Source organism: Crocodylus siamensis, chromosome 12 (genome assembly GCF_052110815.1).
Source record: "Crocodylus siamensis isolate JL-2025a chromosome 12, ASM5211081v1, whole genome shotgun sequence".
NCBI lineage: Eukaryota > Metazoa > Chordata > Crocodylia > Crocodylidae > Crocodylus > Crocodylus siamensis.
Window position 1 is genome coordinate 9999248 of NC_143406.1, and position 14543 is coordinate 10013790.

Below are 14543 nucleotides of genomic sequence, written 5' to 3' on the forward strand. Positions count from 1 at the left end.
AATCTTTGTGGCCACCTCTTAGATTTCTCCCATCTGCACGCACTTGAATGTCGACTGAAAGAGTACAAGATCCTACACACATACTACTCTTTGTTATACTACAAAAATGCTGCAAATAAAAATAAAAAAACAATTTCCCCCCCCAGCTAATGGCATCATAAAGTAACTCCAGTGTTTCTACAGCACATTTGCCTATAGTTTCCATCCATGCCAAAACAGAGCAGGGACAAAAAGGCAAAGAGCCAGTTGACTGGTTGGTAAGAGGATACATACTCTCTCACACGCACACACACTTACTTGAATACAAGACAAGTTTCCCTCCTCCCCACAAAAATGGCATGGGGAAAAAGCCCCTTGTCTTATATTTACATACAAGGTAATCTCACTAAATACATTATCTATCATAACCTGCTGCCAAAAGCAGCATGTGCTCAGTAATAGAAACCAACTGTGAAGTTGATTAAATGCAGCTAACACTGAGCATGACTATAAAACATATGCCCCACATCAGGCAAACATGCTGATGGGATTTCCCCCCCACCACCACTTTTTTCTGGCCCTTAAAAACCATGGGTGGGCATTCCGTCTACAGGGAACTAGCACGGGCCTGGAGGTACTACAACACCAGGTCAGCACCAGGAGGACCAGAGCCAGCCCTGACACCCTCCCTTTGGTGCCACAAAAGCTTAGTGCTCAGACAAAAGACCAAAATGCTGATGGGAACCTACCACAAGAGTAGGTTAGTACAGCCTGAATAAGAAATATGGTAGCGCTCATTAAGTGCGGTCTCCCCTTACCACCAACTGTTTGTCAAGTCATGGTGAGCCACAACACTTTGCAGTTCACCCAGAATCCCTCTGCTGCCCCATTAGCCTGGCACACACTCTATATGGCCATGTGCTCCATGAGGTGAAGCTGGACCAGGCTGCCCTGCACCTCAGTTGCAGGATTATACATTTTTTGGAGAAACCCAGGACTTATGACTGGAACCAGATGTTCTCATCACAAGTAGCAGCTAACTAGCACACAGATCCTTTGCGTGTGGGGGGGAGGGGGCAGGGTATTTGAAGTACACACAATTACTGAGCAGTGGTGAGCTGTGGGGCCATTGTGGCTTGAAATTCTGTTGACTCTGGTGAGGCCCAGTCCAATGACCTAAGTGCTAAATTACAAGCTTTGGGCTTTGGACCCATACTATGCATAGCTTGTACTACATATAAATAGGTGCCAAAATGCTGTTCGAAAATGTGTTTATGGAGTACCCGTGCTAAACTTGCAGCAGTTAAAAAAAAAAAAGTAACATACATAAAGTCTGGATAAAAAAACTAAGTGCTTGGGTACTATCTGAAAATTGTTACAGCCATGTTTAGTTGCAAAGTTATTGTTTCCAAATTTGCTCCTCAATTCCATGTACTCAGGGAGAGCAGGCTCTGATAGTAAGAAGAGGGGAAAGGAGCTATAAGGGAAAGAAGCTGGGGAGAAGCAAAAAAAAAAAAAAAAAAAGGATTACCTGACCCTTCCCCCCTTGATTTTTTTCCCCCTGATATAGCAGTGGGAAGGGGACAAATTAAAAGCAAACCTCCAATAATTAGATTCTAGACCTGGAAAATAATAACAAATTTATACATATTCCATGTATAGAATCCAATTACTGGAGGGGGGTGTCTTATAATCAGGGTAGTCTTCAATTCAAATAACTAATAGGCAATTGTTGATCCTCTGAGTTATGGCATACATATCAGAGGTCTGTACAGCAAGACCTTTAGCACATACGCCTAGGCATATGTGTGGATGAGTGGAGGCCACCCGAGACCTACCACCCCACTTTTGACCAGCGAGACTCCATCTAAAAGCCAGACCAAGTCCAGACAGTCAGTGCCTTGATGGCTGTGGCTTCTGCCAAAAAGCAAGACATTAAAGCTGCTGCTGACTGCCTAATGCCTCAGTGAGGGGGGGAAAGGGGCTGTGACCCAGCCTAGATCCAGCTTCATGGCCTAGCTCTGACCCAGCTATGGAGGGGAGGGGTCATGGTCCAGCCCCAACCTTGCTGGGTGGAGAAAGAGGGAATGGCCTGGCTCTGATCTGGTTATGCGGGGGGAGGGTCATGACCAACTCCAACCACCCCAGGGGCTTGGCATTTTGGCAGTGGGCAGGGGTGGCAGTATTGCCAATGCTCCCCTGCCACCAGACTTCCTAATGTGTGGGGAGCTTTGCAGGTCACATCTGGCCCACAGGTTGGAGGTTGAGGACCTCTGCTCTATACAGTATGCCTTTTTGTCTCACTTTAGTGGGACAAGACTAAGATGATCTCATTATTTAAATCAGGAAGGAGTCCAGATGGTTGGTTGGGAGTTGTTTAACTGGATTAAAAACCAGTAATCCTGCAGATTTTGAACCTCATGAATTCAAAAGACCATGTTATCCAACTTTGGTCCAACTCAGCTTGAACAACCCTAGGTGGGTATTGTGCAACGCATCCTCTCATAGGAACATTAAAGTTTGTTCCATTACTTTATCAAGAACTTGGAAATTCTTAAAATAACCCAAAAATGTGCTAAATGAAAGAGCAAACTACTCTATTCTTCAAAATCACTAACTTTTGTCTTTCCTCAGAGTAGACCAGAAGCATCATTACAAGGCTAAACAAGACCTGGATGCTAAACAGAACCCTGAGCTCACCTCTCACCCTGTTTCAGCTACTGATCTATAATATTTTTCCTGCCTTTTGACAATAATTTGCCTTCACGGTCTGTATCAACCCTTTTGCCAGCAGCCGCCTGCCGAAGTTTGAGGCAAAATATGAATCTCAAGTCAACCAACATCCGACTTTACCCTCAATATTTAAGAGGGGAATGGCAAGTAGGGAACATAATCTCCAGTAGGCCCTGAAGTCAAAAGATGCTACAAGACAATACACCTCAGAGATCAAAGCCCAGCTGTGGTACAAGAACAGACACTTGGAAACACAGGAGCTAAAGGCCTAGAGTTGTCATGGCCCTGCATGTACACCATGGCACAGGGCAGAATTCTTTGGCCTGCTCTACCTTTTCAGTCCAGGCTGTCCAAACAGAAGCTGCCAGACAACTCCACTGGAAAGCACTTCCTAGAGCCTTTGGAGGGGCTTCCTAACAGGTCCCATCCCTCTACCCACTGGGCAATCCAAGCTACATGCCTCTCCCCCAAGGGCCGAGCCACCAGGTCCCTTCAGGCAGTGGCTCTGAGGCACTGCTGTGCAGATGGAGGTGGCGCTGAGTGGGTTGGCCCCAGGCTCCTGTAGCCCAGGGAGGCTCAGAAAGTGAAGGGGAACACGGACTGAGGCAAGATGCAGCAATGCCCAGCCAGCTGAGGGCTGGGGGGGTCAGATCCAGCAACAGAGTGAAGCTGAAGCTACCCTGGAGCTGTCACCAGGGGAGGGACAGGAGAGGCAGGGGCTGGGGAAGGGACAGGGACAAGTCAGTGGGGCACAGGCAGCCAGTGGGGAGAGCAAGAGACAAAGAAGCCGGTGAGGGGCTACTTATCAGCCTGGGGCGCTAGGCCACAGCAAGAGCTGGATTACAAGGAATTATGTTCAGAGGTAGCTGCACCTGGTCATTCCTGCCCTGTCCAGGGCCTTGGCTACTGCCTTCCATCCTCAAGAGTCTGGCAGAAAAACTTGTGTGGGCTGTTCAGCCTAACAGGCTAAATCCAACTGAGCTCAGACAGCACTGTGGGGAGAGGACACTGCAAGCAGTCAAACCTGCAAGGTTCAGGGTAAGCAGATTGGAAGGGAACAAAATTGTATTTATTTATTTTTCAGGGCAAATCAGTTCCCAATTCATTTGGGCAAATCAAGTCATGGTCCAAATTTTGACCGAGCAGGGCTCAACTGTCAAGTCTCTGTGGCTCTACCACTGGGCAAGTATCCTCCCTCCCATACTCATCAGTTTGGGGCTCTGGATCCAGGCTGGCATCCTACCTGTAAGCCCAAGGTCCACAGACCTTTCGATTCAGATGCCGGTTTCCCTTGGTCTTAGCCAACAAGTCACAAGGTGAAACGACCGCAATACCCTTCTGCAGTGAAGCTGCAATGCAGTATTAAAACAAATCCCACTAATGCTCAAATATGGGTATGAGAATCTTCTAACTGCTTCAAGAAACTGAAAGATGAAGAAAGCCCCAAGAAATGGGTCTGTCTGTGAACATAGGAAAAATTATTTTTCCAAGAACTTCCAATACATTTTTAACTCCTATAGCTTTAGGGTGATTTAAAATCCAGCAATTCAAACTATAAATCTATAACTGCTTCATCAAAAAGCCAGGAGTCAAACCTAAAGCCTTGAGGAAGTAATGGCAAAAGCGTGAACTCCAAACAGGCTATATTAGGAGTTAATCTGCGACTATTTATGCAGCCAGAATGACCAAGTCTTACAGAACCAGGAAGGTTGCAATCACTGGGATGGTTATTGTAATGAAACTTTTAAAGAGATTTTGGGGAGAGGGGGCAGAGATTTTGAACAATGCAAGAACCAAACACAAAATGAGAAGTTTTAATTTAAAAAATTAACACAGATTTCTGCTTCAACTCCCCCCATTTGCAAAGGGAGAAGAATACTTCCTTACCATCCACCAGAGCTGTGAGGTAAACGCATTAAGCCAATTAAACGCTAGATAGTGAAAAGGGTTAAGTGCCAAGTGTTACTTAGGAAACATATCTTTATTCTATTTTGTATTTTATCATCTTAAGTAAAAAGCAGACAAAGGGATGAAATGGGTGGCACTTCCTTTGACAGTTTGTTACTTAATGACATCAAAGCATCATGCCACTGAAATCTATACCCCACTGCCAGCTAATGAAGGTCTTAACATGAAAGCCCAAGCAAAGAGCAAACCCAAGCTGCTGACAGGAACAGGAATGGTGCAAATATGCTGGGATCTGAGATTATTACTATCACATACACACTGCACAGCAGGCAGTAATGATTATTAATTATTTAAGAAAAGAACATGAGAGCGCCAGCACAGACTGGCATAAAAAAATGCGGAAGCATCTCTCTGGGATCCTCCAGTTGGATTAATGTTAATTAGTATAGTACGAATCTGAGGGAAAGATCCAAAGCAGTCCATGGCAGTGTGGAGGTAGAAGCCTCCCCTAAAAACAATTACTTCCTTCTTTGTAATAAGGCTCCATTTGCTTTTGAGGGAAGCATGGGCAAAATGTCATTTAAAAATTAAATACCGTATGCTCTCTAGATTGCCTGCCCTCATTTGACTAACTACTTGTATAACACACAATTTCCCATAGCATTAGTTAAACCCATACCTGGAGTGCATTTCTTTAGCAAGCTTCTTAGTAGAGGAATGCTGCATGGTCTTCAGGATCCTTTAGGAATTTTAGGGACTGTTTTCTCCACTTAATTGCGTCTTCTCCACTATTTACCACCTCCAACCATAATGCTAAGTTTTTGGGCTCACCACGTAGTACAGGTGAGATATATTTTACACCCCTTTTTCAACTAAATACGCTGCCATCTTAATATCCTATTTTTCTTTTAGCAAAAGACAGACATTCAAGAGACCTCATTTGTATTCCTAGCTCTGCCACTGATTTGGACAAGTCATTTAGGTCTTAATCTATGGAGGTGCTAAGCACCGACAAGTCTGCCAGAGCTACATGCAAGCACTCTTTGCCTGAGCAAATGTTTCCCTTAACCTATCACTGTCTCAATTTCCCCATCCACAAAATGGTGGTAATAAAGGCTTACCAACAGCAAAGGGATGCTTGGAGGCTTACTTCTTTATGTGTTATCAATCACACTGAAGTTTGTTGACAGGTGCTCTAAAAGTGCCAAGTATTATTACAAGGCACTGAGTTGCAGATTTCATGGATTTTTCAGAATAGTTCCAAGACTCTTCTCTTTACTGTTTAGCTTAATGCAACTGCTGCTAGTGAGCTACAGCATGTCCCAATTGCTTAGCCCTTCTGAGTCCTTGCTTGATACATAACAAATAGTCTCTGCTTCAATCTACTCTTTTCAGACTTTCAGTTTTACATTAATCCACTCTGAAATTCATTTAGGATGCTTTCATGGTACAGCTGCTTCCACATGCCAAGCCCCTCTGTATTTCTTGGCATTTCTTCTCATTAAGGGCTCTAGCAGCATTTGTACACACAAATCCTGCTTTCATTATTAATTGAAATAAGTCACATACAAGAATAATGCAAACTGAATTCCTCTCAAAAGATGTCTGTGGAACTCTGGTAGAAGCTTACTTTCTATTTGATCAATGTTTCCATCTCAGAATTAGTCTGAAAATTCAAAATCCCCAAAACTAAGCTTCTAGTACAAAGCACAGTCCAGTGCTTTCTGAGAAAGAAAGCAGACTTCATTAAAAATATTCCTGTGCTCTGTTACCAGTGTCCCAAAATGAGAAGGTATCAAGATGCACTTTACAACTCATCTTGACTAACAGCTACCAGATCTCTGACATAGGACTGGGACAATATATCAGATCAGTGACACAAAGCTTTGAAAAAAAAAAAATTCAGCTGCCTTTAGTGCACTGTTTAGAGCTTAGATGCCACAGAGATGGATGTTCAAAAAGATGACAGATTAAGATGTAGAACAAAAGACAGACATGCAGCAATGACCTTTTAAAGTAAGGGTAGGGCTTTAAAAGCCTATTTATTCATTTCAGATTTCTTAGAGGTCACATGATGAGAGATCTCTTTTCTCCTTGGCCTCATCTATAAATATTATTTAAAAAAATAAAACTGCTACATCTATATGAAACTCAGTATTCCCAAGACCACAAAGCAGTCTTGAAAGATACTGACCTACCAACATCAGAGAGGTCTATCAAGGTACTGCCCTCAGCCTTTATTTTGTTTGCAACTAGCAGTCTGTTAATCAGCAGAAGAGGCATTCTCCCTCCAGTATTGATAGTTGTATCCTCCACATATGCAAGGGGACAACCTCCAGGTGAAGCAACACTTGTGTTAGAGACCTTTTGAAGAATGAAGTCCCAAGCATTTGAGAGCTCAAGCTCAGGAACCCAAATTCTAGGCTGCTTTTGTAAAAAAAAAAAAAAAAGACTTGGCCTGATTTAGGTAAAGTTGTGTTTTAAAAGCAAAGAACATTTTCTTGAAAGGTAAAAATGAAAATCAGGAAATGTTTTGTTGAGACTTGGATTGAAAAGTGTGTTGAATACATTAGCTAACTTGTTCCAACCCATGTTGAAAGTCTAGGGTAGACAAGGCAGCATACCACTTTTTTTGTGTGTGGATATTCTGAGATGCAGTCTAGATTCCCAAAAGATGTCTGGAGGTTAAATCTTTTTTTTTTTCCCCTTTCCCCACCAGCCATGCCAAGAGAATGGAGTCCCTTACAGCCTACTGTCTAAAAATCATAAATATGGTAATCCAAAGAATCAAAAGTCACCATCAAGAAATCATTTGAACAAGTTTATAATGGCCTGTGACCTCTTACTTTGATCATGTTTATAGAGGGGTAGAGACTGCCAAGTAAATGGTGGGAAAAGGGAGTTAAGCAGAAGTTGAATTTGTAAGAAAAGATTTTCCATTCCTCTAACCAAAAAAAAGGGTATAGCTGAGTCATTTAATGAAATACTAGACACAGTGTGGCAGACAAAACCTACGGAGAACTCCTCCTAGGACAGACCAAAGCTTTTTTCTTGGTACAAGATACTCAAATGTCAGCTACTTCCACGGCTCCTAGATAAGAGCTCAGGGATAAGTTAGGGAGCATTCCCATTTATCTTACTAACTGGAGGCTAAATAGACCTACAAGAGAAAAATAAATTTACTTCCTTAGTAAGCAGAGAGCCTTCATCTAGGTTATAGAGCTGGATGGGGGTGAAAGAGTGCAGGGAAGTGGGAGAAGTCATCTCTGTGACACTGGTAGCTTAGAATTTTTTTATTTTTTTTGTAAAAGCAAATTTACATCGCTTTTCTCTGTAAGAATGTGAAGAAACAAAGATTCAGCATGTTAAAGTGTTTACAATGACTGAAAAAGATATATGGCTAAGTCTAATTTGACTGAAAAAGATATATGGCTAAGTCTAATTTGCCTGTCACAGCTGCCACTAACCACAGAATCATAGTGTTGGAAAGGATTTCAAAGGTCATCTAGTCCAACCCCCTATTCAAAGCAGCTAAGAAGGTGGTAACATTAACACAAAATTCTCTACCAAATTGAGCTAAATTTCTGCAGCTGAATTACCTTGATAGCCTATTAGAGATCTCTTCAAATAACCTCTTGTATTTTTCCTTTAGTGATAACACAAATGACATGTTATTTTCCCATTCAAGATCAAAGAACAAGAGGGAGAAAAATATGGGGAGACAGAAATAGGAGAAGCATACGAAGTATTCACAGCTTTCGCTTTTTCTGTTACCTTTTCTTTTTGATCTTACAACCAGCAAATCGTATCACTGCAGAGGAATACGATTCAAAAGTGAAAATGATACATTGCCTAAGTGTACTGTAGGCAACTGCATTACCATGCTTGTAGTGACTTGCATTCTATAATTAAAATGGTAAATCAAATGTATGTAACATACCTTTCATCCCAAAGTAGTTTACAGTGACTTAGCCTTCTGACATTAGACAAAGAAGTACCACAATCCCCATTTTATGGAAGGGGGGTGGGGAGGGGAAGAGACACCTAGTGATTTGTCTGAGTTGAGTAGACAGCAGATCTCCTGAGTCTTAATCCTGTATATTAACCACAAAAATCATGTCTTTCTCTGGAAACTGATTTATTGTTAAGATTTTTCTCCTAAGCAAATGACTGCCACAAAAATAAAATATGGGGCAGTTTGTTTTTCACAATGTGCAGACTCATTGGGCATAAGCTACCACTGGAGGCACAACAGCAGGATGGCTAGGTATAATAGCACACTCTTAACATGCAACATGGATTAGCTTGCTAACTCTCAGAAGTGACTAACCACTGAACCACTGACAATTAGGTTACCTCAGAGAAGCATTTATTGTAACATATATTAATAGCTCCATACTGCTAGGACCTAATGTCACGGTTAAAGTATGTACTTTGACCCCTCCCAAAATATGACTAGACATGTCTGCCTTCTGTGCAGAATCTCAGAACTACTTTGGCAGTTGAGATTAGTCATTTTTGGCATCCACCCCACTTTCACCTTCCTAAATCCCAAGAGGGAACTTCCTGAAAAGAAAACAAAGAGCAAGCCCATATGCCTCGTCTGTCCCCATGAAAACCTCTTTGCCTTTATCACCCACCAGAATAACTGTACAATTATTAATTATTACAATGATCATCGTATACTTAAAATATTGCTATATTATGTATTTGTTACAATGTAGTGTAAATGGTACAATAAACAAATATTATGAAAATAATACAATGAATGACAATGGTAATTTTGTTGCTGCAATTTCTACCATATTATTTTTGAACTGGGAGGACTTATATCCAGACACATATATCAAAATGCTTTAGAATAAAAACAATGTTTCTACTTAGCAAGTTCAGTGACAAATCACAACCCTCCTAATCATATCTGCAGGAATGTCAAGATCTCACTAAATTTTCCAGAATATGGCTGATCTCTTAAGTTGTGAATCCCTCTAGCAGCAGACATCTAGGAACAGTAAATTAAAAATAAAGAACCGCTTGTGTTCTCATATACTTGACACAAAAATGCACTTGACACAAAAATGCACTATACAGAAAGGGGGATACTTTTTACAGCAATTTTGCAATGTCTTGCAACACGGTGACTTTGAGAAACCCACAAATGAATTAAACTATAAAAAGCAGTTCTTCTAGCAGTTAACACCACCTTTCTAGAACTGCAGAGAAAGAAAACTAATTTCCATACTGCTGTACAGTAAGCTCACTGGGATCTGTGGGAATGCTAAAAGATTTCATTTACATATTAATGCTACAAGCATTTCAGGCAGAGGAGAAATGTTACTTAGCACCAGTAATGAGCAGAGTAAAAGAGAAAAAAGAAGGAGGAGGTTAAAGTCCCCATGGGCTGTTTTGTTTTCAATAATTTTAGACTGGCTATAATGCCCTTTAATAAGCTGTCCTCTCAGCTATGAAGCTGTAGCCAGTCTTTGTCTAAGTGAAGATAATACTGCCCCAGAAAGCAAAAACAGAGTCAATTGTGATAACAGACAAAGGATCCCACCTAAATAAAAGCTCCTCTAAAATTCTTAAGTCCAGAATGCCTCACTGATGAAAGAGAAGGACTCCTCTGCATCTATACTTTTATTTTTTCCCAGCCAAGCAGTGGCTTATAAAGAGGAAAACTATCAAATATTTTTAAAATTTCTTCCTAGTTTTGCACTGAAACCTTAGTTTACAATGAGAAGAATTAGATAACACTTCATTTATTTTACCTTTCTTCCACTATCTAACTTGCAGCTAGACTGGTCCACTTTTTGTTTTCTAATTACAGCATAAGTGTTGTCACTATTTAGTCCCATAACAGGGCTCTATTATGTAGCATTTCAGGTTTTCAACACTGTATTGGGTGATACATGTACATTTTATACGGCAAACCAAACCAAATCCAAAGAAAACAACACAAACACAACCCACATAAAACTTTCTCCCAAGCCTCTAATCTGAACATAAAACAATAAAACATATTTTAAGTAAAACTACTGCTCTACAAAATTAATCAGAGAGGGAGCCACTGGGTCAAATCCAATGCTTGTGAATGCAGGTGCAACTCCATTTACGTAAATGGCATTATGCCAGTTTACCCTTCTAGTACCTTGATCACAACGGTGAATTAAAAAAATCACTGTCTGGCATAAAGACAGCTGATGTTCCAGAACCTGTACTAATTTAGAAACAGTTCTATGTACTTTTTGTCAACACATCTTTCCTTATTGTTATTACAAATAAATGGTATTTATATGAAATAAGGATTGAGTTTACTGAGAAAACATGATTTTTGCTCATCTTATATTACCGTTTTCCTCCTACCAGGAAAAGTGGTTCCTACAGAAATACTTATATTTTATGTGCGAAAAGCAAACAGATAAATGTAATGAAACAACATTCAGACAGACCTGTATAAACCATCAAGGCCACAGCAACTAGCTCTAGTTAGAGAGTTAAGGGGGATCTCAGAAAAAAAATCGCCTTTACGTCCCTACTGCCCGGCAAAACTTCGGAACAAATAAAGGATACTCCTTCTGCAGTAACCCAGCCTATCTGAATAGCCACAAACCTCTGTAAAGCCACTAGTCAAAACACTGCTTTAACATCTCATCCTCCTAGATCTTGGAGAAAGTCACCTCAACTATACAATGGTTGATCTTTATTTCTTCCTTCCTGATAATTTTAATCTGCTATAGCATAAGCATAAGCAGCAGTCATTGCAGCATTCAATTATTCCATTTTATATATAACTTTACCAAATCAAGGAAGAAATTTACTTTATCTTTTGGAAAGATAATTTTGATATATGTAAAGTTTCTAAGTAATCAAGAAGAGCTTTTTTACCAAATTTCTGCCTCTGTTAGGCAGCTTGTTAACACGAAGACGGACTGCATCTGTGACTCATGAACACATTAGATTTCTAAAGTCACGCATTCTCTGTGGGGTACTGTATAATAATAGTACATGTCACGCCACCCTTAGCCAACTGTTCCATTTGCCAAAGATACTTCATAATGCTTCCTCCACACTGAAAGCTTTCAAAAAAGGAAAGGATAAATCATATCTAAAATATCTAGTGAAGATGAAAACAATGAAAACATCAACTGTCCGGACACACTTTGAGTAGAGGGAAAAAAAAAGAGACAAATTTATCGTATTACCACTTCTGGCCCATACAGATGTTAATGCACGCATTCCCAAACAGATGTACTGCAGTACTCTGCAATTCTTGCTTTGGAACCCTGTAATTCTTGCTTCCAAGTTCAAGACAGGCCGACAGACTCTCTCTCCCCCCAATACAGGCAATGAACTGACAAGCTTACTTTCTACTGTGCAGGGAAAAGACTGATTTTCCTAACTGATGCAGAACCCTGAAGTATACATCTGAGAAATGTCCCTTATGGCTAGAGAAAAGGTACGGATATAAACAATTCTAAAAAGAGAGGGTAACATTTACCAGCATGAATGGCTGTTAGGGAAGCATTCACAGCCCTTGGTACAATCAGACTAGCACGCAGAACTGAGCAAAGCAGAAATTTGACCTCCAATACGCAGCTGAGCAAGCTTCCCTAGCAAAAAAAAGCCTTTTGGCACAAGGCTTTCATAAACACTGAGCTAGAGAGTAATGCTGCCTGTACTGTACAAGTTGGAATGATATCCTGGTGCGGGAAGATACATTACCAGAACAATTAATTAAATGCAAGTCTGAAGTACTATGCACATTCTCTTCCATTTGAGCCACAAAACAACCACATCCAATCCAAAAAAAGCACATTTAAGGTCCCAGTGGTATTACTACCTATTAGTCAGTAACCTGATTGTCATCCAACAAGAGTTGTAGTGTCTCAAAAACCTAACTGTAGTTCTAGACCCAAGCAAAAAACCTGGACAGTGCAAGGTTTCTTCTTAGGAAGAGAGGCCCCATATACAAAGGAACTTAACTAATCTCATATCCAGGTCAGGAGACAACAGGGTTGCAACAGAGACCTCTGGCTCAGTTATAATGTAGATCAGGCTGATGATGGGGTCTTTTTATGTGTTTGTTTCAGCTTGCACTATATTTCACGCTGCCCTAGAAATCTGGGAACATAATGGTACCTTGTAGAGTATACAGCCTGGGGTACAGGAAGAGGTCACACAACAGGCCTCTCTTTGCCATTTCTTAATGCTCCCCTGTCATTTCAATACATGAGGTTAAATTACTCCAGAAGATTTCCAACAGGGCTTCTATTGTTTGCCAATCAAGACCAAGATACAATGGCATTCATTCATGTACAGACCAGGCAGGCACTGATGTTTTGTGTAGAGTCTCACTCCGGAGTTTGAGACAGCTTGTAGGAAGACGGGGTTCCAAACAAACAAACACTGTCATTTTTAAATAGATACAATGGGTGTGTGACTACACTGCTCAGACTCCAAACAAATTAAAAACAAAACAGGACTTTACAAACAAGCCCAAGAGCTATTTGCAGATTGATCCATTTGTTGAGATCCTGTGTTTTGGAAAAAAGCTGCTCACTGCCATCATATGCAAAAAAGACGGTACTTTAATGGTTAGAGAAATACACACTGAAAAAAAGTGGAAAACAATCTATTTTTTTCAAAGACAACAATCAGAGTAAGTTCAGTTTTTCTTGTTTAGTTTTTAAAGTACCACTTAGTGTTTAGCCTCAGTACATATACTGCGGAGGAGTGCAGACACTGAGGTCTCCAAAGTGTACCTTATGTCTGGTCACTTCATGTTATCTTGTAGTTAAGATCATGAGGTTTCAGGGTCTTTTTTTGTGCGACAATTTACACGAGAGTCTCATGAGAAAAAAAGAGAAAAGAACAACACAGTAAAAGTCCAACAGGAGAAACTCTAGTCCCACACACCTCTTCACTGTTTTGCTTTTTCTACTTCAACACTTGCCAGAGCAAAGACTTTGTCCCCAGATCCTAGGGAAGCAAACAGAAAACAGATTGTTTTTAAACTGGAACGGAGATGAGGAGATAGAGAAAAACATACAACATTAGCAGGGAATGTGTTTGAGAGGTTATTTTGTGGTATTTTATGTAAGACAAAATAGCACAAGAGTAGGTTGGGGGCAACAAATTAAGCTTGTACATTGAAAACAAAAAAACATTTTACATGGAAATAGTTAGAGAGGCATTAGATTCTGTGCTCGGACTAATTATACAAGGACCTGAAAAAAATGTGGCCACGAGAAGAGCTTCAGGGACAAATATACCTGGAGCACATCTGTCCAACTTTCCCAGGACCTTTATACTACAGCCACAAATAATCATTCTAAGGCTAAGACTCAGGATTCAAATTCATGTTCATGCATTGGCCTGACCTGGACCCTCATGCACCTGCCCCACATTGATTGCCCCTGCTTCACTGGAAGCAAGTGTATGGCAAAGAGGGAAATGAGAAGAGAGGTTTATGGTAAATGTTTCTCTTCTTTAGTATGAGGAAAAATTATATCAAAATTTTGTCCGGTAGGGTTCCTTTTTTCCACCCCAAAGCAGGTCTAGATGCGATACTAGATAAGAATATATACATGCACCACTTGCTGCATCTTAAATGTACTATCAGTTTCACCACTAGATGATGAGAATGGTGGCAGAAAAAGCCTTTTACTATTGTTAGTATTGCCTACAAAGTCTCTAGGCTCAGGGAAGGCAGCTCCTTTCAGTTCTGGAGAACTAGAAACCCCAAATAGCTTTAACGCTAAAAATTCTGTCCCTTTTTATTAGATATACCGTAGTTCTCCAAAGCCTGCACCATAAGTGGGACACCCAATGGTCTAGTCCATGTAAACATTTCTCCACTTTGCTTTAATTTTGGCATAGTGTTTAACTACCTCTGCTTATACTCTACTAGGAAGTATACATCA

At 40.7% G+C, this 14543-nt stretch overlaps 1 protein-coding gene across 3 annotated transcripts in view; it reads right to left on the bottom strand.

The window, feature by feature from the left end:
* Positions 1-14543, bottom strand: part of LZIC (leucine zipper and CTNNBIP1 domain containing) — a 39685-nt gene that overhangs the window by 11225 nt on the left and 13917 nt on the right. For 2 of the 3 annotated variants that reach the window (XM_090023960.1, XM_090023959.1), the window contains exon 7: positions 13537-13599. In XM_090023960.1, the coding sequence (XP_089880086.1) occupies positions 13541-13599 (59 nt within the window). In that variant the 3' untranslated portion in view covers positions 13537-13540. Of the gene's footprint in view, positions 1-13185; positions 13600-14543 lie in introns of those variants that run through there. The other variant, XM_090023958.1, reaches the window with a different exon arrangement.